The 24,045-nt window shown below is 39.6% G+C and overlaps 1 protein-coding gene across 2 annotated transcripts in view; it reads left to right on the forward strand.

Annotated features, from left to right (window-relative positions):
- The first annotated feature begins 1,482 nt into the window (after nucleotides 1–1,482).
- r3hdm4 (R3H domain containing 4) overlaps nucleotides 1,483–24,045 on the forward strand; it is a 28,015-nt gene continuing 5,452 nt past the window's right edge. The window contains exons 1-7 of one of the 2 annotated variants that reach the window (XM_072593926.1): nucleotides 1,483–1,624; nucleotides 15,140–15,294; nucleotides 17,353–17,471; nucleotides 18,861–18,984; nucleotides 22,092–22,177; nucleotides 23,485–23,570; nucleotides 23,968–24,023. In XM_072593926.1, coding sequence (XP_072450027.1) covers nucleotides 1,563–1,624; nucleotides 15,140–15,294; nucleotides 17,353–17,471; nucleotides 18,861–18,984; nucleotides 22,092–22,177; nucleotides 23,485–23,570; nucleotides 23,968–24,023 — 688 coding nt within the window. In that variant the 5' untranslated portion in view covers nucleotides 1,483–1,562. The remainder of the gene's footprint in view (nucleotides 1,625–15,139; nucleotides 15,295–17,352; nucleotides 17,472–18,860; nucleotides 18,985–22,091; nucleotides 22,178–23,484; nucleotides 23,571–23,967; nucleotides 24,024–24,045) is intronic. The other variant, XM_072593927.1, reaches the window with a different exon arrangement.

The following is a 24,045-nucleotide window of genomic DNA, read 5'->3' on the forward strand; positions in this document are numbered from 1 at the left end:
TCACCGGCTTTCAGGACAACTCTTATACAACCCTGTCACGGCAGGCACTGCAAGACGTGTCAGAGTGTGGACATGGATACCACCATTACGCATGGGGACACCTCCCACCATGTACGTGGCAGATACACATGTGACTCAGCCAATGTTGTCAATCCCATACGCTGTAGGCAAGGATACCCTGAGGCATGGTACATTGGTGAAACCGAGCAGAGGCTACGGCAACGGATGAATGGGCAACGGATGAATGGGCACCACACAACAATCAACAGACAGGAGTGTTCCCTCCCAGTTGGAAAACACTTCAGCAGTTCAGGATATTCGACCTCGGACCTTCGGGTGACCATCCTCTAAGGCGGACTTTGGGACAGGCAGCAGTGAAAAGTGGCTGAGCAGAGGCTGATAGCTACATTCGGTACCCATAGGAAGGGCCTCAACTGGGACCTTGTGTTCATGTCACACTACAGGTGACCACCATTGCACTATATACACACACAGACATGCATCCTCTCACAGATTTAGACCCCTTTACACTCTCACACACACATATACACTCTCTGTCACAGACACTCACAACCCCCCACCCCCCACACACAAACCCACATACACACATACGTTTGTGGGGTGAATTTGTATTTGCAGAGTTACATCGTAGTTTGCTCAAAAACTGCATGAATCCATGTAAGATTCTGTTAATTCATTTTTAAAAATTAGAATCTGTCTAAACATTGTGACATGGACAGCAACACACAGGTGGCTAACACCTTCAACACATTGTCTGGGCTGACACCAATTGTTAAGATTAACCTGAGAATGTAACTTTTAGAAAATGTTTTGTGATTTACATTTGAAATAAGTGAAACTAATATAGCAATTCTAACAGTGAAAGACTTAACAAACATTCAAAGATTTTTTTAATGTATAATTTCATTTACATCACACTGTAAACTTTTGCTATAAATTGTCTTACAATTGTGTACTCCACAACCAACGGAGGGAGCGTCGCTCCGAAAGCCAGTGCTTCCAATTAAACCTGTTGGACTATAAACTGGTGTTGTCTGATTTTTAACTTTGTACACTCCAGTTCAACACCGGCATCTCCAAACAGATGTAACCAGACTTGTTGAAGGTTTCCAACTTTTATTTTGAAATCATACCACCTTTCAGAAGATGGGTGTAGAAAAAGGCTGTTTGGCCCTTTGAATCTGTTAAATCATTCAATGAAATCATGCCACAGCTACGGCCTAACCTTTGTATGACTTGGATGAATGAAATTACTCTCTTACAATGGGGAAAGAAGAGTAGTCTGGTGAATGAGGATGGAATCTGGTGATGTGAAACAAAGTGTTTGTGACTGGACGAGCGAAGACAACTCTTGTTGCTCCCTCCACAAATACAACATTACGTCAGACTTTGGGGGAGCAGACACTCACATCGCCTGACGTGATGGGGGGGGACATCACTTCCGGCCAGCGCCGGATGTATGTGGCGAGTGACGTAGCAGATGGGGGTGGGGCCGTGGCCCGGCGAGGGCGTCTGTGTGTACGGTTTGTTGTGTCCTGTCAATGAAGATGGTGGTAGCGAACAGGAACGATGTGTTGGACCGGCTGCCCCCCGACGACTGCCTGTGAGTAACGCCGTGCCCCTCGCTCTTGTGCCGGGTTTCCTGAAATATCCGTGGCATGGGATTTTGTGGCTGAAGGAACGCCCGAGGTCTGATTGACAGATGGCGGACCGATGGCAGGGTGCTCTGGTTTCCTAGGTTACTGCTTATACCAATCAGAGAGAGGAGGGGGCGGGATCTGTTGGTGGGCGGATGGCCAAGGGTGGGGGTGGTGATTGTATCAGAACAGAACGGAGCTCCTTTTAGATGGGCAAGGGGGTGTGTGTGTATAGTATCTGCAGGGTTATAGATCCCCCAACAGTTAAGTCTGAAATGAAAACAAAGAATGCTAGATTCAGCAGGGCAGGAACATGCGTGGTGAGAGAAGCTGTTAAACCATTCAAGTCACCCGTTCTTTGGCTTCTCCGCACATTTGTTTCTGATCTCTTAAGTCAGGATCCCAGTGCTGAAGTGGTTGGCATCATGCATGAGTTCCCAAGCCTTTTTCATCGCTGTTTCTGCTCTGTTTCGAGCCGGAGATCCTCTTGCGTGCGAGGTGAAGGTGGTGACTATTGCACCACCGAAACTCTTTAGGTGTACTTTTTAAAAAAAATAACAACTTGCTCAGAGACATTATTGCCTATCTCTGGAAGAGATGGGACTTGAACCCAGGCCTCCTGGCTCAGTTATGAAAATCACCACTGTGTCACAAGAGCTCTTTCAGTATGTAGTTATTCCTAACCGTCTACCAAGTCCAACTGCTGTGGGAGTAGTAGAGGTCCTTATACAGGACTAAGTCTCCGGAGATCATAGAATGTCACAACACATCTGTTTAGCATTTATTTTCTTGTTCATTGCACAACACATCCAGTTAAACAGGAATAAGATTATTTTCTAATTGCTCAAAATATGCATGGACCTTTAGAAATGCCAACCATAAATCTATATCTCATTCTATCAGAACTGTTTACATGATTGTGCAAAGAACTGTTTCAGACACTTTTAAGTTTGGAAGTTCTGAACTGTTTAGAACCATATATGCTGCTGTTTCACTTCCTTTCTGGTCTGCACTACTATTCCTCTTTGATGATAGAATGATAGATATTTTTAAGCAACTGGTTCAGAGATGTTATTATGTACCTTTGGAGATACAGCACAGGAGGTGGTCATTCACGCACAAGTCCTTTGGCAGAGTAATTTATTGACTGCATAGTTATTATGCATTTGTCTTTTGAAAATTATGTTTGAGTTTGCTTCCACTGTCCTTCCAAACGGTGCATTTGTAAGAACAGGAAAACAAGTCCTTTTGTTGCCCCTTGTTCTTTTGCCAGTCACCTTGAATTTGTCATTTAGTTATCGACCCATCTGAATTTATATCCAATTTGTTTTCATATCCTTTATGATTTTGAACATTTTCTATCTATCCAGTTTGCCAACTATTAGGAATATTGGAGTAGGACCTCTTGAGTCATTAAGTTTGTTGGTTTCCTGGCAGCTGTCCTCTGTATTACAGTTTTATCAAGTGCTTTTGATTGGTTGCTTCCCTATTATAAAATACCCTCTATTAAGGTTGTCATGTGGATCACCAAAATTTAACACCAGCATTAAAAATTTAAAATTAAATTCTTCATCTAACCATTTCTTGAACCTTAAATGGCCATTGTATATTTTCCAAGGTTTTCTTTTAAAGTTAATAACTGGTGGTGGTGTTGGTGATAATAACTAGTGTTCCAGTTATTGGGGGAAAAGTATTAGAATAGATGGTATTGCTGGTTGTAAAAACTGTTTTTATTTCATATTTGTTGGTCTTACACATTTGGCTTCTGTGTCTGCACAATGATCAGATTTCAGAAGTACTTCGACTGTGAGTACTTTGTGACATCCTCAAGTTGTATGAAGTGCTGTATAAATATATGTTTTCCTTTCTGCATAACTAAATACACTCATAATGACATCAGTGACCAAGGCCCATCTGATCAGCACCTCCCATGCCTCCCCAAAGATTAGGAGAGGTGATACTGTCGTGTTGATCTCGTAATCCAGAGACTCTGGTAATGATCTGGGGAAACAGATTGATATCCTATCACAGCAGATGGATGAAAGAATTTATATTTTTTTAAAATCTGGAATTATAAGTCGAATGATGCCTGTGAAACTATTGTCAGTTGACATTGCAATATATTTAATTTTGTGAGTAATGTCCATTACAGAAGGAAATCTGCTGCCCTTGCCTTGTCTGGCCTATGTATAACTCCAGACAAATAGCAATTTGGTTGATTCTTAACTGCCCTCTAAACTGGACTTGCAAGCCATTCAATTGTAACAACTTCCTCAAAAAAGGAAAAAAACTGAATGGACCATTGGGCATCAACCTGGACACCTGAAATAACAAAGGGTTTGGAGTCTTCAACATTGATCTTTCTCTTCTCCCTTCCCCAACTATCCAGCTGTTCCAGCATCTTGAACACAACTTGGAGGAAGCATTGAGAGTGGCAAGAATAGGCAAAAAGAAAAGTAGGTAGGGTAGCTTTGTTGTAACTTAGGCATCAGAGTCCTCTCGACTCTGCAAAGTTACTAAGATCTGAGAGCTAATGCTAAAATCAGAAGCTGCGTCATAGACTAGTCAAGCAATAACCTGACATAGTCAGACTCCAGGAATCAAATCAGATGATGGCATCACCTCCCACTTTCCAGGGTATGTCCTGCCCAAGGAAAGATGGCAGCACAGTGGTGTACAGTTGTGAGGGTGTGGTTTTGGAGTCTTCAATATTGATCTTTTCTCCTCTCCCTTCCCCAGCTACCTAGCTGTTCCAGCATCTTTAACACCAGCATCTTGGAGGAAGCATTGAGAATGGCAAGGGCGCAATGTATTCTGGGTGAAGGAATTGAATATACATTACCAAGATTGACTTGGCAGCAAGACTAAAGTGTGGGTTTTAAACTGACTAATGGATGAGGGTGTTTGACTGAAGAAAATCTTTAAAAATCATAAGACATGAGAGAGCAGAAGTGCAGGATAGTGAAGTGAGGAACAATACTCAAAGTTTGACAGGGAGGGGATAGAAGTTATTTGCAGAAGAGTGCAACAGGAATTGGAACCAGAAAAAATAATGGTAAAAAGTGAAAAGTTTAGGCTCTTTACCTGAATGCATGCAGCATTTGCAAAAAGATAGATGAGTGATGGCACAAATAGAAATAAATGATTATGAATTGATAGATAGTAGGTAGACATTGTTGCAGGATGACCAGGACTGGGGACTCAATACTCCAGTGTATTTGATATTCCGTAAGATTTGGCAAAAAGGAAAAGGAAGTAGGGTAGCTTTGTTATAAAGGAAGAAATCAGAGTGATGGTGAATAAATATTTTGGTGTGATAGATGCTGAATCAGTTTGTGTGGAAATAAGGAAGAGCAAGGGAAAGAAAAATCACTGTTGAGAGTTGGCTAGGCCCCAGTGAAGTGTCACATTGTAGAACACGTAATTGAAGGGAACTACAAGGTCATTTTATTCTTTATATTTACTGGACAAATAAGATGGGAATGGCAATGTAGAAGTTCAAGTTAGTAGACTGCACCAGGGATTATTTCTTACTGCACTAAGTCAAAAGTCAGAGCATAAGCAGTTGCAGATGCTTAAACAGATATTTCATAATGTTCAGCATAAACATATACCAGTCAAAAATAAAGTACTGATTCGTAAAACCACCCATGGTAAACAGAGGTAGGCAAGTAGAATATCCAGTCAGAATCTGGGATATACAAAGCAGTGAAAACTAGTAGTAGGCCAGAGGATTGAAATTTTGTTTTAGGAACCAGCCCTGGACTGAAAGGTTAACAGAATGAGAGAAAATTGATCATGAAAGTAAATTGGTAAGAAATCAAAAACCACCAAGAACTTCTACTGGTATGTGTAAAGAAAGAGAGGTTGCAACTGGGGTATTAATAATGGGAACAGGGAGATGCAGATAATTTAAACCTTAGTAAAAGATTTTTTTATTAATTAGAAGAACACTATAAATATCGCAAAGATAACAGTAAGAAAGATACTAATGGAAGGAAAGATTTTATAACAATTTCTATCATAAGGGGTAAAGTATTTGACTAATTAATTGGACTGAAGGAAGACATGTCTCCAGGACTTGATGGCCTGCATCCAAGCATTTTAAAAATGTTGGACGATAACCTGGTGTTGTGATTTTTAACTTTAAAGTGATCAAATAGAGTCAGCGTGGCTTTGTGAAAGGGAAATCATGTTTGACAAATTGACTCGACTTCTTTTGAGGATATAAGAAGCAGAGTTGATAAAGGGGGAACAAAGAGTATAGTGTATTTGGATTTCCAGAACTCATTTAATAAGATGCCACAAAAAAAGCGATTGAGCATGGAATGTCGGGTAATATTTGGATTGAGAATTGGTTAACACAGAGAATTGGTTAACACACATCAGGATTAATATGGAGAAAGCGAGGACTGCAGATGCTGGAGATCAGAGTTGAGTGTGTGTTGCTGGAAAGGCATAGCAAACCAGGCAGCAGGAGAGTCGATGTTTCGGGCATAAGCCCTTCATCAGGATGTACAGCTATTGGCAGCAATTCAAAAGTGATTCATTAGACTGTTTCCTGGAAGGAACTGGTTGATTTATCAAAATGGTTAACTAGTTAGGCTTTTGTTCATAAGAGTTTAAAAGAAAAAGAGATGATCTAGTGAGAACATTGAAGATTCTGAGGGGACTTGATATGGTAGATGTTGAGAAGATGTTTCAATTAGTATAGGAACATTAAGCTGGGGACATGATAACAGAATTACAGGACACTCATTTAACCTGAGATTTGAAGGAATTTCTTTACCCAGAAGATTGTGAAAGATTGGAATTCCCTACCCCAAAATGGTGTGGAGCTAGATCACCTAAAGTATTTATAGAGGATGCAGATAGATTTTTGAAGGGTCACAGAATAAAGTGTTATGAGGAACTGACATGAAAGAGGAGTTGAGGCCAGGGATAGATCAGCATTGATCTTGTCCAATAACAGGGGAGGCTCAATGTCCTGCAACTCCTATTTCTTATAATTTTATGTAGTTATTCGGCTGGCTAAGTCCTAACAAGGCCCTGCTAGTCTGGTGAAAAAGGCAACAAGGTGGAAAATCATATTTGACATCATCCTCTGATATGTCTGGCCATGCAGTATTGGTTGGCCATTGCACAGTCCTGTGGAGACCAAGTCCCATTCTCATGTTGAGGGTACCCTCCATGCTGTGTGATACTACATTGTGCTCAATGGGATTGATTTTGAACAGACCTAGCAACTCAACTGCGCATCCCATGAGTGATCAGTGGTAGCAGAATTGTACTGTGCCATAACCACAACCTTATGATCCTGCATGTTCCCCACTCTCTCAATATCATGAACCTCGGGGATCAATCCTGGTTCAGTGAAGAATGCAGGACTCCGATTCTGCGTGTACCAGCTGATGGAAGTATTCACTGACATGTTTAACCTCTCCATACTACAATCTGAAGTGCCCACCTGTTTTAAGAAGATCACCATTATCCCAGTACTAAAGAAACCACATCAATGGCTACTACCTGGTGCCCCTGATCTCCATAATCATGAAGTGCTTTGAGGTTAACCATGGCCCACATCAACTGTAGCCTTCCAGCCTGCCTCGATCCCTCAAAATTTGTCAACCGGTGAAACAGGTCCACCATTTCCCTAGCCCTATACTCATCCCTGGCACATTTGGATAATAAGGATACCTATGTCACATTCATACTTATTGACTACAGCTCTGCCTTCAACACTATAATCCCAATGAAACTAATCTCAAAAATCCAAGACCTGGATCTCAGCTCTGTTCTCTGCAACTGGACCCTCGGCTGGCTAACCCACAGATGGTAATCAATGAAGAAGACCTCATCCACAATAATGCTCAATACTGGTGCCGTGCAAGGATGCCCACTCAGCCCCCCTACTGTACTCCCTGTACCCTCATGATTGTATGGTCAAATTTCATATGAGCACCATCTACAAGTTCGCTGATGATACCACCGATGTAGGCCAGACATCAAACAATGATAAGTCAGAATACAGGAAGGAGATAGAGTACTTGGTATCATGGTGCAATGATAACAATGTCTTTCTCAATGTCAGCAAAATAAAAAACCTGATCATTGACCAGGAAGAAAGAAGGAGGACTCACCCCTATCTACATCAATAGAGTGGAGGTGGAGAGCATTAAGTTCCAAGGAGTGACAATAATCAACAATCTCTCCTGGACCTCCCACGTAGCAGCGATGGTCAAGTAGGCACAACAACATCTCTTTCTCAGATGGCTTAGGAAATTTGGCATGACTATGAGGACCCTCATCAACATTTACAAATGCTGCAAAAGTATTCTATCTGGGTACATTTCAGCTTGGTATGACAGCTGTTCTGCCCAGGACTGGAAGAAACTACAGAAAGTCGTGTACACAGTCCAGAATAATGCAAAAGCCAACTACCCATCCATGGACTCTGTTTACAATTCTCGTTGCCACGAAAGGCTACCAACATCATCAAAGACCTCTCCCACCACGGTAATACTCTCTGCCGATCTCTAACCTCAGGCAGAAGATACAGAAGCTTGAACATACATACCAAGATGTTCAAGAACAGCTTCTTCCCTGCTGTTATTAGATTATTGGACCTTTCTAACTTGAAATCTAGTCCTGATCTTTCTTTTGTGCCCCACTGTGTAGCTGTAATCTTGTATGCTTTGCTCTGTATAAATACCTTATGATTTGTATATCCTTGTATGTTATGTTATGATCTGCCTAAACTGTTTGCAAAACAGCATTTTTTACTGTACTTAGGTATATGTGACGACAACAAATCAAATCAGGACTATTGCGAGGCTATTAATTCAGAGACCTGGTAATATTCTGGGGGCTTGCAGCATCCAAAGAGCAGGAAAGTCATTTCGGGCAAAATACTGTATTCCTGATGAAGAGCTTTTGCCTGAAACGTTGGTTTTCCTGCTCCTTGGATGCTGCCTGAACTGCTGTGCTTTTCCAGCACCACTCTAATCCAGAATCTGGTTTCCAGCATCTGCAGTCATTGTTTTTACCTAATATTCTGGGGGCCTGGGTTTGAATCTAGCCATAGCAGATGATGGAATTTGAATTCAGTAAAAATCTGGAGTTAAGAGTCTAATGACCATGTAACCACAGATTGCTGAGGGAAAACTATCTCATTCACTAATGCCATTTAGGGAAGGATGCATCTTTACCTGGTCTGGCCTGGATGTGACCGACGCTTAACTGCCCTCTGGGCAATGCTGGCCTAATCAGCAATGTCGGCATCCTGTGAATGAATGAATAAATAAAAGTGGTCATGCCAGATGTAGCTAAAAGGTAAAAACAAGGACTGCAGATGCTGGAAACCAGAGTCTAGATTAGAGTGGTGCTGGAAAAGCACAGCAGGTCAGGCAGCAACCGAGGAGCAGGAAAATCGACGTTTTCGGCAAAAGCCCATCATCAGGAAGTAGCACAGGCACACCTGAGAAAGAGGTATCAGCTTGGTGATGACTTGCATGCTAAACATTAAAGTGCAGCAATAATATGACAAGAAACAGAGTAGGCTATTTGCTTCTGTTCTACCCAGTTCTGGGTAATCCAAGATGGAGGACAGGAAAAATTCCTGGCTGCAACAGCTGTTCCTTTTTTGAGGTATTTTAGGTGTTGGAGATGATTCCCTCGAATTGTAGGAGTAGCAATTACTGTTTTATATGCTGTTGCATTGTTTTGGAATTTTGGAGAATAAAAAGTCAAAACAACAGCACTTTTAAAAGGGAGAGGAACAGACAAAGGAAGCATGTGGTGAGGTCAGTGCAGGTGAGAGAGAGAGAGAGACAAAGAAACCCACACTGCTATCTGACACAGCAGTGAACCTGCACAGTTCCTGCCTTTGCTGTTTGGATTCATGTATCGCTGGACATCAGAGTGCATCTGGGAAAATTAACAGTGAAATTCGTAACTAATCTAGGAGGAACCTGTTTGGGAGAGATCACAGCATAGAAACAGGTAAGTGGATATTTTAAGCATTGCTTTACAGTAAGCCTGCAGTAGTGAGTAGAGTGGGTTCTTTCTTGCTTGTATGTTTTGTTGAGATATGTCTCTTGATTAAACTTAAAAAATAAGCCATAAGTATTAATTTAATCTGGAGCAATGTTTTGTAGAGGAATAAGATAGTGCTATTTTCTGGGTCTGTAGATTGAAAGAAGCAAAAATGGCCTTTAGTAGAGTGATATGCTCTTCTTGTCAGATGTGGGAGTTAGGGAGAGTTTGCGTGTTACTGAGGATTAAATCTGCAATAAATGCCGTTGGTTGCAAATCCTATCAGATCGAATGGATCAGTTGGAGTGACACTTAGAGGCAATGAGGCATTTGCAAGATCAAAAAGATGTGATGGATGGCAGTTATAGGAAGGGGAGAAGTCACATATACAGTCACATAGATGGGTTAACTCCAGGAAAGGTAAGAGAGATAGGCAGTTAGTGCAGGAGTCTTCTGTGGCTATCCCCATTGCAAACAAGTGTGCTGTTTTGGAAAATGTAGGGGGTGATGGATTCTCAGGGGAACATAGCACGAACAGCCAAGTTTCTGGTATTGAGACTGACTCTAATGAAATGAGGAGTGCACCGGGTTCCAACAGATTGATTGTGTTAGGGGACTGTCTAGTCTGAGGTACACACAGACGTTTCTGTGGCCTGCAATGAAAAATCAAAATGGTTCATTGTTTCTCTCGTGCCAGGATCAAGAAAGTCTCAGACAGGGTGCAGAATGTTCTCAAGGGGGAATAGGGTCAGCAGGACGTCATTGTACACTTTGGAACCAACAATATAGGAAGGGAAAAGGATAGGATTCTGAAGGGAGATTATAGAGAGTTAGGCAGGAAGTTAAAAAGGAGGTCCTCGAGAATAGTAATATCTGCATTTCTCCTGGTGCTACGAGCTAGTGAGGGCAGGAATAGGAGGATAGAGCAGATGAATGCATGGCTGATGAGCTGGTGTATGGGAGAAGTATTCAGATTTTTGGATCATTGGAAGCTCTTTTGGAGCAGAAGTGACCTGTACAAGAAAGACGGATTGCACCAAAATTGGAAGGGGACTAATGCACTCGTAGGCAGATTTGCTAGAGCTGCTCCGGGGGATTTAAACTAGTAAGGTGGGGTGGGGTGGGATAGTGGGACCCAGGGAGATACTGAAGAAAGAGATCAATCTGAGACTGTACAGTTGAGAACAAAGGTCAGTCAAACAGTCAGGGCAGGCAGGGACAAAGCAGAGAACAAAGGAGGACTGATAAACTGCATTCATTTCAATGCAAGAGGCCTAACAGGGAAGGCAGATGAACTCAGGGCATGGTTAGGAACATGGGACTGGGATATCATAGCAATTACAGAAACATGGTTCAGGAATGGACAAGACTGACAGCTTAATGTTCCAGGATACAAATGCTCCAGGAAAGACAGAAAGGGAGGCATGAGAGGAGGGGGAGTGGCGTTTTTGATAAGGGATAGCATTACAGCTGTACTGAGGGAGGATATTCCCGGAAATATATCCAGGGGAGTTATTTGGGTGGAACAGAGAAATAAGAAAGGGATGATCACCCTATTGAGTTTGTATTATAGAGCCCCTAATAGTCAGAGGGAAATTGAGAAATAAATTTGTAAGGAGATCTTGGTTATCTGTAAGAATAATAGGGTGGTTATAAAGTTAAAAATCACACAACACCAGGTTATAGTCCAACAGGTTTAATTGGAAGCACACTAGCTTTCGGAACAATGCTCCTTCATCAGGTGATTGTCAGCGTCGCTCCGAAAGCTAGTGTGCTTCCAATTAAGCCTGTTGGACTATAACCTGGTGTTGTGTGATTTTTAACTTTGTACACCCCAGTCCAACACCGGCATCTCCGAATGACTACTATAGGGTGGTTATAGTAAGGGATTTTAACTTTCCAAACATAGACTGGGACTGCCATAGTGTTAAGGGTTCAGATGGAGAGGAATTTGTTAAGTGTGTACAAGAAAATTTTCTGATTCAGTATGTGGATGTACCTTCTAGAGAAGGTGCAAAACTTGACCTACTCTTGGGAAAAAAGGCAGGGTAGGTGAGTGAGTTTCAGTGGGGAAGCACTTTGGGGCCAATGACCATAATTCCATTAGATTTAAAACAGTGATGGAAAAGGATAGATCACATCTTAAAGTTGAAGTTCTAAATTGGAGAAAGGCCAATTTTGACAGTATTAGGCAAAAGCTTTCAAAAGCTGACTGGCGGCAGATGTTTGCAGGTAAAGGGACGGCTGGAAAATGGGAAGCCTTCAGAAATGACATAACGAGAGTCCACTCCTGTTAGGGTGAGGGGATAGGCTGGTAGGTGTAGGGAATGCTGGATGACTAAAGAAGTTGAGGGTTTGGTTAAGAGAAAGAAGGAAGCATATGTCAGGTATATACAGGATAGATCGAGTGAATCCTTTGAGTATAAAGGCCACAGGGGTATACTTAAAAGGGAAATCAGGAGGGCAAAAAGGGACATGAGATAGCTTTGGCAAATAGCGTTAAGGAGAATCTAAAGGGTTTTTACAAATATATTAAGGACAAAAGGGTAACAAAGGAGAGAACAAGGTCCCTCAAAGATCAGCAAGATGGCCTTTGTTGGAGCCGCAGGAGATGGGGAGATACTGATGCAAAATACTCATTTAGTATTTACTGTGGAAAAGGGTATGGAAGACATAGAATGTAGGGAAATAGATGGTACCATCTTGAAAAATGTCCACATTACAGAGGACGAAGTGCTGTATGTCTTGAAATGCATAAAGGTGGATAAATCCCCAGGACCTGATCAGGTGTACCCGAGAACTCTGTGGGAAGCTCGGGAAGTGATTGCTGGGCCTCTTGCTGAGATATTTGTATCAATGATTGTTACAGGTGAGGTGCTGGAAGACTGGAGGTTGGCTAACATCGTGCCACTGTTTAGGAAAGGTGGTAAGGTCAAGCCAGGGAAATATAGACCAGTGAGCCTGATGGTGGTGGTGGGCAAGTTGTTGGAGGGAATCCTGAGGGACAGGATGTACATGTATTTGGAAAGGCAAGGACTGATTAGGGATAGTCAACATGGCTTTGTGCATGGGAAATCGTGTATCACAAACTTGATTGAGTTCTTTGAGGAAGTAACAAAGAGGATTGATGAGGGCAGAGAGATGGACGTGATCTATGTGGACTTCAGTAAAGTTTTTGACGAGGTTTCCTCATGGGAGACTGGTTAGCAAGGTTAGATCTCACGGAATAAAGGGAGAACTAGCCATTTGGATACAGAACTGGCTCAAAGTTAGAAGACAGAGGGTGGTGGCGGAGGGTTGTTTTTCAGAATGGAGGCCTGTGACTGGTGGATCAGTGCTGGGTCCACTACTTTTCATTTATATAAATGATTTGGATGTGAGTATTAGAGGTATAGTTAGTAAGTTTGCAGATAACACCAAAATTGGAGGTATAATGGACAGTGAAGAAGGTGACCTCAGTTTGCAACAGGATCTTGATCAGATGGGCCAATGGGGTGAGGAGTGGCAGATGGAGTTTAATTCAGATAAATGCGAGGTGCTGCATTTTGGGAAAGCAAATCTTAGCAGGACTTATTCACTTAATGGTAAGGTCCTCGGGAGTGTTGCTGAACTAAGAGACCTTGGAGAGCAGCTTCATAGCTCCTTGAAAGTGGAGTCACAGGTGGATAGGCTAGTGAAGAAGGCGTTTGGTATGCTTTCCTTTATTGGTCAGAGTATTGAGTACAGGAGTTGGGAGGTCATGTTGTGACTGTACAGGACATTGGTTAGGCCGCTGTTGGAATATTGCGTGCAATTCTGGTCTCCTTCCTATTGGAAAGATGTTGTGAAATGTGAGAGGGTTCAGAAACGATTTACAAGGATGTTCCCTGGATTGGAGGATTTGAGCTATAAGGAGAGGTTGAATAGACTGGGGCTGTTTTCCCAGGAGCGTCGGAGGCTGAGGGGTGACCTTATAGAGGCTTATAAAATCATGAGGGGCATGAATAGAATAAATAAATAAAGTCTCTTCTCTGGGGTGGGGGAGTCCAGAATGAGCTGCCAGAGGGGGTGGTGGCAGCTAGTACGATTGCAACATTTAAAGGCATCTGGATGGGTATATGAATAGGAAGGGTTTGGAGGGGTGTATGGGCTGGGTGTTGGCAGGTGGGACTAGATTGAATTGGGATATCTGGTCAGCATGGACAAGTTGGACAAAAGGGTCTGTTTCCATGCTGTACATGTCTATGATTGTAATAGCGCTGCTAATATTCCTTTTTGTTTAATAACAGGCTTCTCAATTTATTCTGACCTTTCAAAGATTTGTGCATATACCCCTGATGTCTATTTCTGTACCTGCTTTAAAACCATTCCATTTTATGTTGCCTCTCCTCATTCTTTCTATCAAAATGTATCACTTCTTATTTCGCTGTGTTAAATTTCACCTTGCCAACCATGCCTTCCTATTTCACCAGCCTGTCATGTCCTTCACATCTGTTACTGAATTCCTTATTGTTTTATAAGTTTTTATCTGCAAACTTTAACATTATTGATACTTTCTAACCAACTTCTTCTGACAGCATGTGTGTCTTGAATCCAGGCCTAACGTCTCAGAGGTATGGACATTACCACTGTGCCACAACAGCCCCTAACTTTAACATTAAGGATCTGGACTTGTATGTACAGGATATAATGTGCAGCTTACTGAAAAAAAGTGAAGTCCTAATCATTAGTTTTGCAGAAAATTCCTGCATTCTTCTCTGATGTCTAGAAAATAACTGCTTACCACTTTGTTCTGCTATCTGTCCTTAACCAAGAGTTTTATAAGGCATTATGATTTATTTACTTTGAAAGGAAGTGATATACTTTTAAATGTGTCTGCAACACAACAAACACACATCTTTTAAAGCCAATTTTAATATTTACTTACTCAGTTTATATTGATTATTCTTTGTTCTTTTTTATGTCTTAGCTCATTTAGAACAAGAAATGAGGAAATAGAAGTTAACTTACATTAAATACTTGCTGTGTCTTGAAGTTGCCATATTACAGCTATGTGTAATTACTGCTTCACGTCAGAATGTAATCCTAAAACCGACAGCCCATTTAATTGATTTTTTAATTAACTCAGTGGTTAACAATTTACTTGGCTTTGTTTGTCTGGAATAACTGCAGGAAAAACAACTTTTTGTGCTGCATCGCTTAGTCATATTTTGAGGTTTTGATTTTTCCATTTGAGTTCTTGAGCTGAGACTAATGTTTACCTGCTACCTAAAAAACAACTCGCCTATCAGATGAGGTATCAGCAGGTTGCCAATGCCTGTGGAATTGCAGAGTCAGAGCCTCCGAAAAAAACAGAACGAACTAGTCTGCACACATTGTGTTTCAGAGAATCCATTTTTGCATACTGCTTGCATTATTTGTAATACGTTATAAATGATAATTACTCTTCCTCTTTCATGTATTTTCAGTTTGATTGAAGATTGCCTTCCTCCTCTACACCACTCCCCATCAAAGCGTATATCACCTGCAAAACGCAAACAATATTACATCAATCAAGCAATTCGCAACTCTGATCTCATTCCCAGGCCAAAAGGAAGAAAAAGTCTGAGGAGACTTGAGAACAGTAAGGATTGGATATTGAGAACACAGAATTTCCAAAGTGCTCATTTTCTGTTATCAGCATGACTGACATCTTGAATTACTAATAGCATTTATTACTGTTATAGTTAAATGTTAATGTGTTTCTTTTACTGATCTAATTTGCGTTTAGTCAGGTATTCAAAAAGAATATTGACTGGATTATACAGTCTGGGAAAGTGTAACTGGTTTCTGGTGCTTGTTTTACTCAACTTTCCAAATGGATTGCTGAGTAAATTCACTTCCCAATGTGGAAATAGGAAGTTGCAAACTGCTATTATTCAATCTCTTTCACAACCTTGTGATGCTGTAAAGCATTTTGCAACTGATTAATCATTTTTGAAATGTGGGTAAACAGATCAGCAGACTTTTGCAGAGCAGTTCATATCAAGCAGCCTTCTGCTTTAAAAGCAGTTACGATCATGTTAATTTGTTGAAGTGATGTTGAAAGATCAGTATTAAGACAGAAAAAGAAATCTGAACAGCCCTGATGAAGAGTCAACGAACTCCAAGCATTAACTACTTTTTTTTCTCACAGCTGCTGCCAGAACTGCCGTGTTTCTCCAGTAATTTCTATTTTTATTTCAGATCTTCAGCATCTGCAGTTCTTTGATTTACTGTGCAGAAATAATTCTCATTCCCTTCAAAGTTACTTTGAATATAATAAATGGAACACAGCAATTAGGCAGGGCTAGGGTTTAAGATGTTTTCCAAGAGATTGTACTTCTGACAGTGCACTTCCTCTGAAATAGAGTTGTTGGAGACTGAAACAAATGGAATTGTTGAATTGCAATCTTTAGAATCAGTACTCCATTAGCTAATCTTGGCGAAAAGAGTGATTTGAATACTAGAATTAACCTAGCTTTCTAGGTTGAGGAGGGGAAAATGAACCAACGGTTTTTTGTATACGTTGATTCATGTTAGCCGAGAACCAAATAAGGCTTTGTTGTTGAAATGTTGTCAATGGTGGAAAACTAGCCGATGCTCATTTGAGTTGCTGAAATTGGAATAATGTGTAATTAGGGGGTGACGTGAAGGTTCTGATATTATTTTTCATTTTCATTGTTTTCATGCTTACTATTCTGTGAGGTCTCTGATCAGGAAGAAGGTCCAACTGAAAATTTGTTAAGGAAGTAAGACACAGATTGAGGAACCTTTTTCTTTGATCCTAGTGCAACTAGATTCAGGGAGTCTGTAATTAGAGATTAGCTCAATAATTTATGAAGCATGGCAAATCACACTTCTGTGTTAAAGTTCAGTATTGATGAAATAAGTGGATGTTAATCATTAATCAGTATATTCACCAACTACGAAATGAACATTAAAGTTATGTCAATAAATTTTTTATTTAGTTTGCCTTTCAAAGGCAGGAGAAATGCATGTAGGGGTACATTTGAGATTTCAGCATGCAATTCACATAACAAATAGTATTCATCACGTTACTTGGGGCGGGGGGAATGTTATGATTATGTAACAAGAATTTTGACTGAGAAACTTCTAAATGCCGATGACATAGTTCTGCTTAAAGCAGTGGCTGATCGCACTGAGTCAGAAAATGTCTACTTTGGACTTAAACTAGTGGTGCAAGTATGAGTAGCCTTATTCTTTAGTATAATGACCTTTTCTTTGTAAGTCCCAGCCTATAATTAAGCTAATATAGAAACAGAAATTCCTGGAGAAACTTGACAGGTCTGGCAGTATCTATGGAGAGATAAACCATGTTAACATTCCAAATCCAATATGACTCTTTGAAAGGAATTTCCAGAAATGTCTGTGTTTTTCCCAGATTTCCAGCATCTGTGCTATTTTGTAGTTACCTGAGAGCATGCCATGTCTGATATTTCACTGGAAGAAAGGTGGCAATCTCAAGATTTGGACTGGCAATGCTTAATTTAAATTCTATGGAACAGAATAGGAAATAGAGAAGTCCAGTCACAGACTCAGTGTAATTACCTCATGATTATAAACTAGCAAACCCTGCTTAGTTTTTAGTACTGAATTTATAGCATGAAAACACATCTGTACTTTTCATTATTTTGTTTAGCTCACTACTTGATGAACCTTGTAGACAAAGATGACTGTACCAAAGATGAAGGAGACCAGACAGATCCTGCCTCCCCTACAATTTTCACAGAAGTTTGTAGTAATGATGACTATATTGAGGTACTCTAGTTTATTAACTTGACTTTTGAATTAAAACTTTAATAATGTATACTTTGATTAAAATTATCTTTCATCAAGGTCATTAATTTATGCTGAATTACTAACTCAGATTCTATTTATTACATGCAATTCTGTATTTTTCTTAAAACAGTCTTCTGTCTATTTGAATCATGGTGATGGGTTTATGGCAGTCAAGCCAAATTTCATTCATTGTAAATTCTGAAATTTTAATCTGTGCTTTAATGATTCTTCATTAGTTCTGTGCATTCTTCCATGAAAAATGCAAACCAGTGACTTTGCCCATAAATGATTCCTTAAGTAAACAAGTATTGTGCACAAGTATTGGATAACCATAACTCTTGGGGAAAGCTCCTAGAAAAGCACAAAACTCCCATGCTGTACATGTGAAATTGCTACTCTATTCCAGAGGGGTAGCTGGGTTTTTTAAAAATTGATAATTGCCTCCTGAGTGAGGAAATATGTGGAATTGCGAATGCATCATTAGATATATGAAAATAAATTTCTTGCGCTCTATAATTTGTCAAGTTTGTTTTATAAACTTGTAAGTTTCAATTTAGAATTGCCAGTCTTAACACAGATGAAAGAAGACCAATAATTCAACATTGAAAAATTATAATAAAATTATGAAATAATATCTTTAGTTATGAACTGTGAAATTCCAGCAGTTTCATTCATCATATAATCTGGCTATTCAATGCTTTTCTTCTTTCTTCCAGGTTTTTGATTTAGTTAATTGCACATACCAGATCTGCTAATTATACATTTTAAAAAAGCAAATTTTACTTATTCACTTCCTCTTCACTCTATTTTAGAACAGAAGTAGTTGCATTGTTGAGCACTGCTGATCACTTCTGCTTCTGTTGTACATGTCCTTAGTTCTACCTTACTACTGTTTGTGTGCCCCTTCGCCATGAAACAAAGACCACTATTATTTGATGTGTTTTTAGTTAACCTCCATGTGAGCCATGATTTCAGCCTTTGTACACTTTTTCAGGGCACTACCATGTGAGTGTAGGGCTAAGAAGATGAAAGGTTTGTGCTTGTAGCAGAGCTATTTCTAATAATTAGGAAAGTACTTTTGCTATTCTCATTTTCCACTCTGTTTCAGTGCTTTACTGTTGGAGTGAAAGGTAATGCTTGAAGAAATATTCAGATACAGAATCTTGAAGTCTGATGAAACAGCTCCCTGTGAGCATGGATTTTATTACATTATTAGCCATGAACTAATTACCATTTGCAGTGCAAAATTTGTCTTTTGCTGGGTAACAAATATCCCAAGTTGATACAAGAAATAACAGCTTTTTACCCATTAGATTGTTATTGTTGCACAACATACCTGGTAGGTGGCAGTTAAATTCCATTTTACAGGTCTGGAATGATTTCATGAACCGTACTGGTGAGGAACAGGAGAAGTTTCTACATTACCTAGAAGAAGAAGCAAAGAAAAAGAGCAAAGGAAAAGTGCACCTGCATTCACAGGACAAAAGAGGGGGTAAGAAACAGTCCTTAGGAACATGGGAATTGAATATCTTTCTGACCTTCAGTTATTTCATGGCTGATCTTTACCTTACCTGCATTTATCAGTCTTTGCTTCATATTCCTTGATTTTCTAATCCAAGAAAAATGTATCAGATCTTCATTGAAAAAAATTAATTGACTCAGAATCTATAATCTTTTGGTGAAAAATTTCTACTGCCCTCTATGTAAGAGATATTACCTGTTTTAACTCCTGACCAGGCAATTTTTAAAATATGCCCCTTTTATTCTGGATTTCCCCTCTGGAAAACTAATAATTTCTCTTTGGTTACTCTGTTATTTCTTTATCATTCTAATCACCTTGATTAAATCACTGTTTATACCTGATAGGTATGAGCCAAGTTTCTCGAATAATATAAAAGCAAAATGCTGCAGATGTTGTAAATCTAAAATAGGCATAGTCCTAGGAAATAATAAAGTATTATCTGGCACTATCTGTGAAGAGTTAATGTTCTGAGGCCACTATGTTTGATCATAATCACTGAAGAGAGGTAAAAATGTGATGGGTTTTATGCTGTTGAGAAAGAGAAGTGGGTCAGGTGGCACAAAATGGAAGGTCAGATATGTTTAAAACAACAAAGATATATGAAACAAAAGGCAAAAGGTGTGGTATATGTTGTAATAAGGAAACAGAACTTGCACCAGAATCAGTATTAATATAGGATAAAAGACAGTAACTAGGGAGAGAAAAGGGCCTCTCAAAGATTAGCAAGCAGCCTATGTGTAGAACCACAGGAGATGGGGAGATACTAAACGAGTATTATGCATCAGTGTTTACTGTGGAGAAGGACGTGGAAGATATAGAATGTGGTAAAATAGATGGTGACATCTTGCAAAATGACCATCTTACAGAGGAGGTGGTGCTGAATATCTTAAAACACATAAATGTGGATAAATCCCCATGAACTGATTAGGTGTGTCCTAGAAGTCTGAAGGAAGCTAGGGAAGTGATTGCTGGGCCCCTTGCCAAGATATTCTTATCATGGATAGTCACAGCTGAGGTGCTGAAAGACTGGAGATTGGCAAATGTGATGCTGCTATTTAAGAAAGGTGGTAAGGAAAAGCCAGGGAACTACAGATTGGTGAGCCTGAGATCAGTGGTGGGCAAGTTGTTGGAGAGACAGGATGTACATGCTTTTGGAAAGGCAAGGAGTCATTAGAGATAGTCAGCATGGCTTTGTGCATGGGAAATCATGTCTCATGACTTGATTGAGTTTTTTGAAGAAATAACGAAGAGGATTGATGAGGGCAGAGTGGTAGACGTGATCAATATAGACTCCAGTAAGGTGTTTGACAAGGTTCCTCCTGGTAGACTGGTTAGCAAAGTTAGATTACATGGAATCCAGGGAGAGATAGACATTTGGATACGGAACTGGCTTGAAATTAGAAGACAGAGAGATGGTGGTCAAGGGTTGCATTTCAGACTGGAGACCTGTGACCACTGGTGTGCCACAAGGATCAGTGCTGGGTGCATTGATTTTTGTTTATATAAATGATTTGGCTGTGAGCATAAGAGGTATAGTTAGTAGGTCTGCAGATGACACCAAAATTGGAGGTGTATTGGACAGCGAAGAAGGTTACCTCGGATTACAACGAGATCTTGATCAGATGGTCCAATGGGCTGAGGAGTGGCAGATGGAGTTTAATTTCGATAAATGTGAGGTGCTGCATTTTCAAAAGGCAAATTAGAGCAGGACTTATACACTTAATGGGAAGGTCCTGGGGTGTGTTGCTGAACAAAGAGACCTTGGCGTTCAGGTTCATAGTTCCTTGAAAGTGAAGTCACAGGTAGATAGGACAGTGAAGAATGCATTTGGTATGCTGTTCTTTCTTGGTCAGCGCATTGACTATAGGAATAGGGAGGTCATGTTGCGGCTGTAGGGAACATTGGTTTGACCACTTTTGGAATATTGTGTGCAATTCTGGTCTCCTTCCTAGAAGAAAGATATTGTGAAACTTGAATGGGTTCAGAAAGGATTCACAAGGATTTGCCAGGTTTGGAGCGTTTGAGCGAGAGGGAGAAGCTGAATAGGCTGGGGCTGTTATCCCTGGAGTGTCAGAGGCTGAGGGGTGATCTTATAGAGATTTATAAAATAATTTGGGGCATAGATAGAATAAATAGGCAAAGTCTTTTCTCTGACTTGGGGGAGTCTAGAACTAGAACTAGAGTGCATTGGTTAAGGATGAGAGAGGAAAGATTTAAAGAGGACCTGGGAGCTTTTTCTCGTAGACAGTGGTGCGTGTATGGAATGTGCTGCCAGAGGAAATGATGGAGCCTGGTACAAGTACAACATTTAAAAGGCATCTGGATGGGTAAATGAATAGGAAGAGTTTAGAGGGATATGGATCAAGTGTTGGCAAATGGGACTAGAGTAATTTAAGATATCTGCTTGGCATGGACAAGTTGGACCAAAGGGTCTGTTTCCATGCTGTACATCTCTTATGATTTTATGGTACGTACTCTGTCCCTGTTACTCTATATCCTACTGCCTAACCATTTTATAACCTATGTTATAAATTTGCTGAAATCTTTGTGACCTTTCACTTTTGACAATGATCCCATTTGGAACCTTATTAAATGCTTTCTGGAAGTGCATAATATCAGAATCATAAAAATAAATATCAGAATATTTCATATTCTCTTACTATGTCAGTGACTTAAATTAGTTCAACTAAATTAATTGAATATTCCTTAGCCTACAGAAATCTATGCAGACTTGAGCTGACAAGTCCAAATTTGTGCAAGTACTCAGTTTTAAATAACTTCCCAGAATCTTTGTCAGACTGGTAAACTAATATATGCAGTTGTTTAAGTTTCGCCTTGGTTTAAACACTAGCTAATTGAATTGAGCAAAAAAAAATTTACTCCAAATTTTGAGATCCTGTTTCAAGTGTCCCATTCATGCTTTGGATATTGCTGTTATGAGACTGAGTAATCAAAATAATTAAAGTATTTGCACTGTTGACTGCTTTTCCAAGGCAGTCACAAGATTACGCAGGGAAATGAGCCAAAAATGTGAATTGTATTTTATTGTCATATGTACAACATTTTTTCTCCTACAGAGCAGTCTGGCTATGCAGGAAAGGAATGTTTTCAGCGAATTGATCGAAGACTCCGTGTTACTTTAAGACGGCGTCAAATTCCCATGGTTAGTACTGCAGGGGTTTTGTAATGAGAGTTTTTATGTAGCTGCACTAATAGACTAAAACAGAGTTACTGTATGTAGTTTATGCGTGTAAGACTAGTTTAAGGCAACTCAGGAGGTCTTGAAAAGCTGATTTTATTTCAGGATCACATTGTGATTTCAGCTGATTTTCTCTGAAAAGGCTGAACCAATAACCTTGAGGGCCTAATTTTCAAAAATGCATGTTAATGCATGAGTAATGTGTAACATTATATGCTATAACTATGCATAGAACACACAATGTTCCCTGATTCCACACCGCTCTCCATCCATGGTAACATATTCAGTCTCTGAGTAATATTTTGACGCTTATACCATGTGACACAGCTTTGTTCCCAAACTGATAAGATGGAAATTCTTTGAGCTGGACATATAGTTTGGTTTGTTTCAATCCTGATTTTGGAGGTATGAAACAATAGAATAGATCTCTCCTTAATGATATGAATTGTATATAAACTGATGAGCTTCATAAATTGATTAGTAAAATTCTTTCCAAAAATGGTCTGAGTAGTAGTAGTGATTTGACTAATATTATGGTATTGATTATCAATGGTAAATGTAGCATTACACCAACAATACATTCCTAAAATTGCTAATGAATGTTTTCTTGTGTAATTCACAATTGTGTAAACTAAAAATGAACTGACTACGAGTAGTTGCTTCTCACCCCCACTCCTCTTAGATAATTGAATCTATATCACTAAATCAATTTAGTTGGAGAATAAATTCATGCCCCTGGCAAACCACATGTAGAGAAATTTACACCTGTGCACAGTCATTCTGGTAATTATGATGTTGCACTGCTTATAGATCAGTTGCATAAAAGCAGGAAATGTTTTAGATGCAGTCACCAAATAATGACTAAATTTTATGGGGGTGAAGAAAAACCTTGTATTTACGTAGTACATCTCCCAACCTTGGCTCCTCAAATTGTTTAATTAAAATATGGAATCACTGCTGCACTGTAGATAATGTGGCCACCAAGTTACACATTTTTATCATAGAGCAATGAAATAATAACCAGACAGATTTTTATTTAAGTGATGTTGATGAAGGGACAGATAATGATATGAATTGTATATAAACTGATGAGCTTCATAAATTGATCAGTAAAATTCTTTCCAAAGATGGTCTGAGTAGTAGTAATGATTTGACCAATATTATGGTATTGATTATCAATGGTTAAATGTAGCATGCAGTGGGAGGAGGGGGAGGGTTACATTTTACTTCCAATCCTGTGATGAGCATTGTTTGGACATTCTTTCATTCAGGGTACCCTGGAGTTTCTAGAAGAGGAGCTGACTAGATTCTTTGCCATAAAACCACAGTCTGTGTACAAAGCAATGCTGGAAAACAGGTAAGATAATTTCCCAAAAGCAATATGTTAAAAGTTTTAACGTCTTAAATGAAAAAAAAGCTTTTTGTTGCACTCTAAATGCTGAAATATTCACTATTGGTGGATTTGTGGGGAAACTAAATTGGCTTGAACTGTTGCAAAAAATAATAAAATGTTGTATTTTTGCTACTTTATTTTCATTCGTCAATGTTTCAACGTCATATTTGACCCAAATCAATAATGAAATTTCATCTAGAAAGCAAGTAATTAGGAAAGACCAGTGGTGGCTGAGAATTCAGCTGTGGTTTTGTTTGGAAAGAATACTGAATTTAATCTTTGTAGTGTTGGATAAATGTGATTTTAAAAAATATTTTTGGAGCCACAAGTCACTTTCCATACATTTGTACATCTGTTTCAGCTACGAGAGATTATTACTTCATGCCCTTTGTCAGTATCTAGACCTTGTCTCTCAAAGTAAGTTTTACATCAGTGCTTT

This window comes from Chiloscyllium punctatum, chromosome 24 (genome assembly GCF_047496795.1).
Source record: "Chiloscyllium punctatum isolate Juve2018m chromosome 24, sChiPun1.3, whole genome shotgun sequence".
In the NCBI taxonomy this organism is placed as follows: Eukaryota; Metazoa; Chordata; class Chondrichthyes; order Orectolobiformes; family Hemiscylliidae; genus Chiloscyllium; species Chiloscyllium punctatum.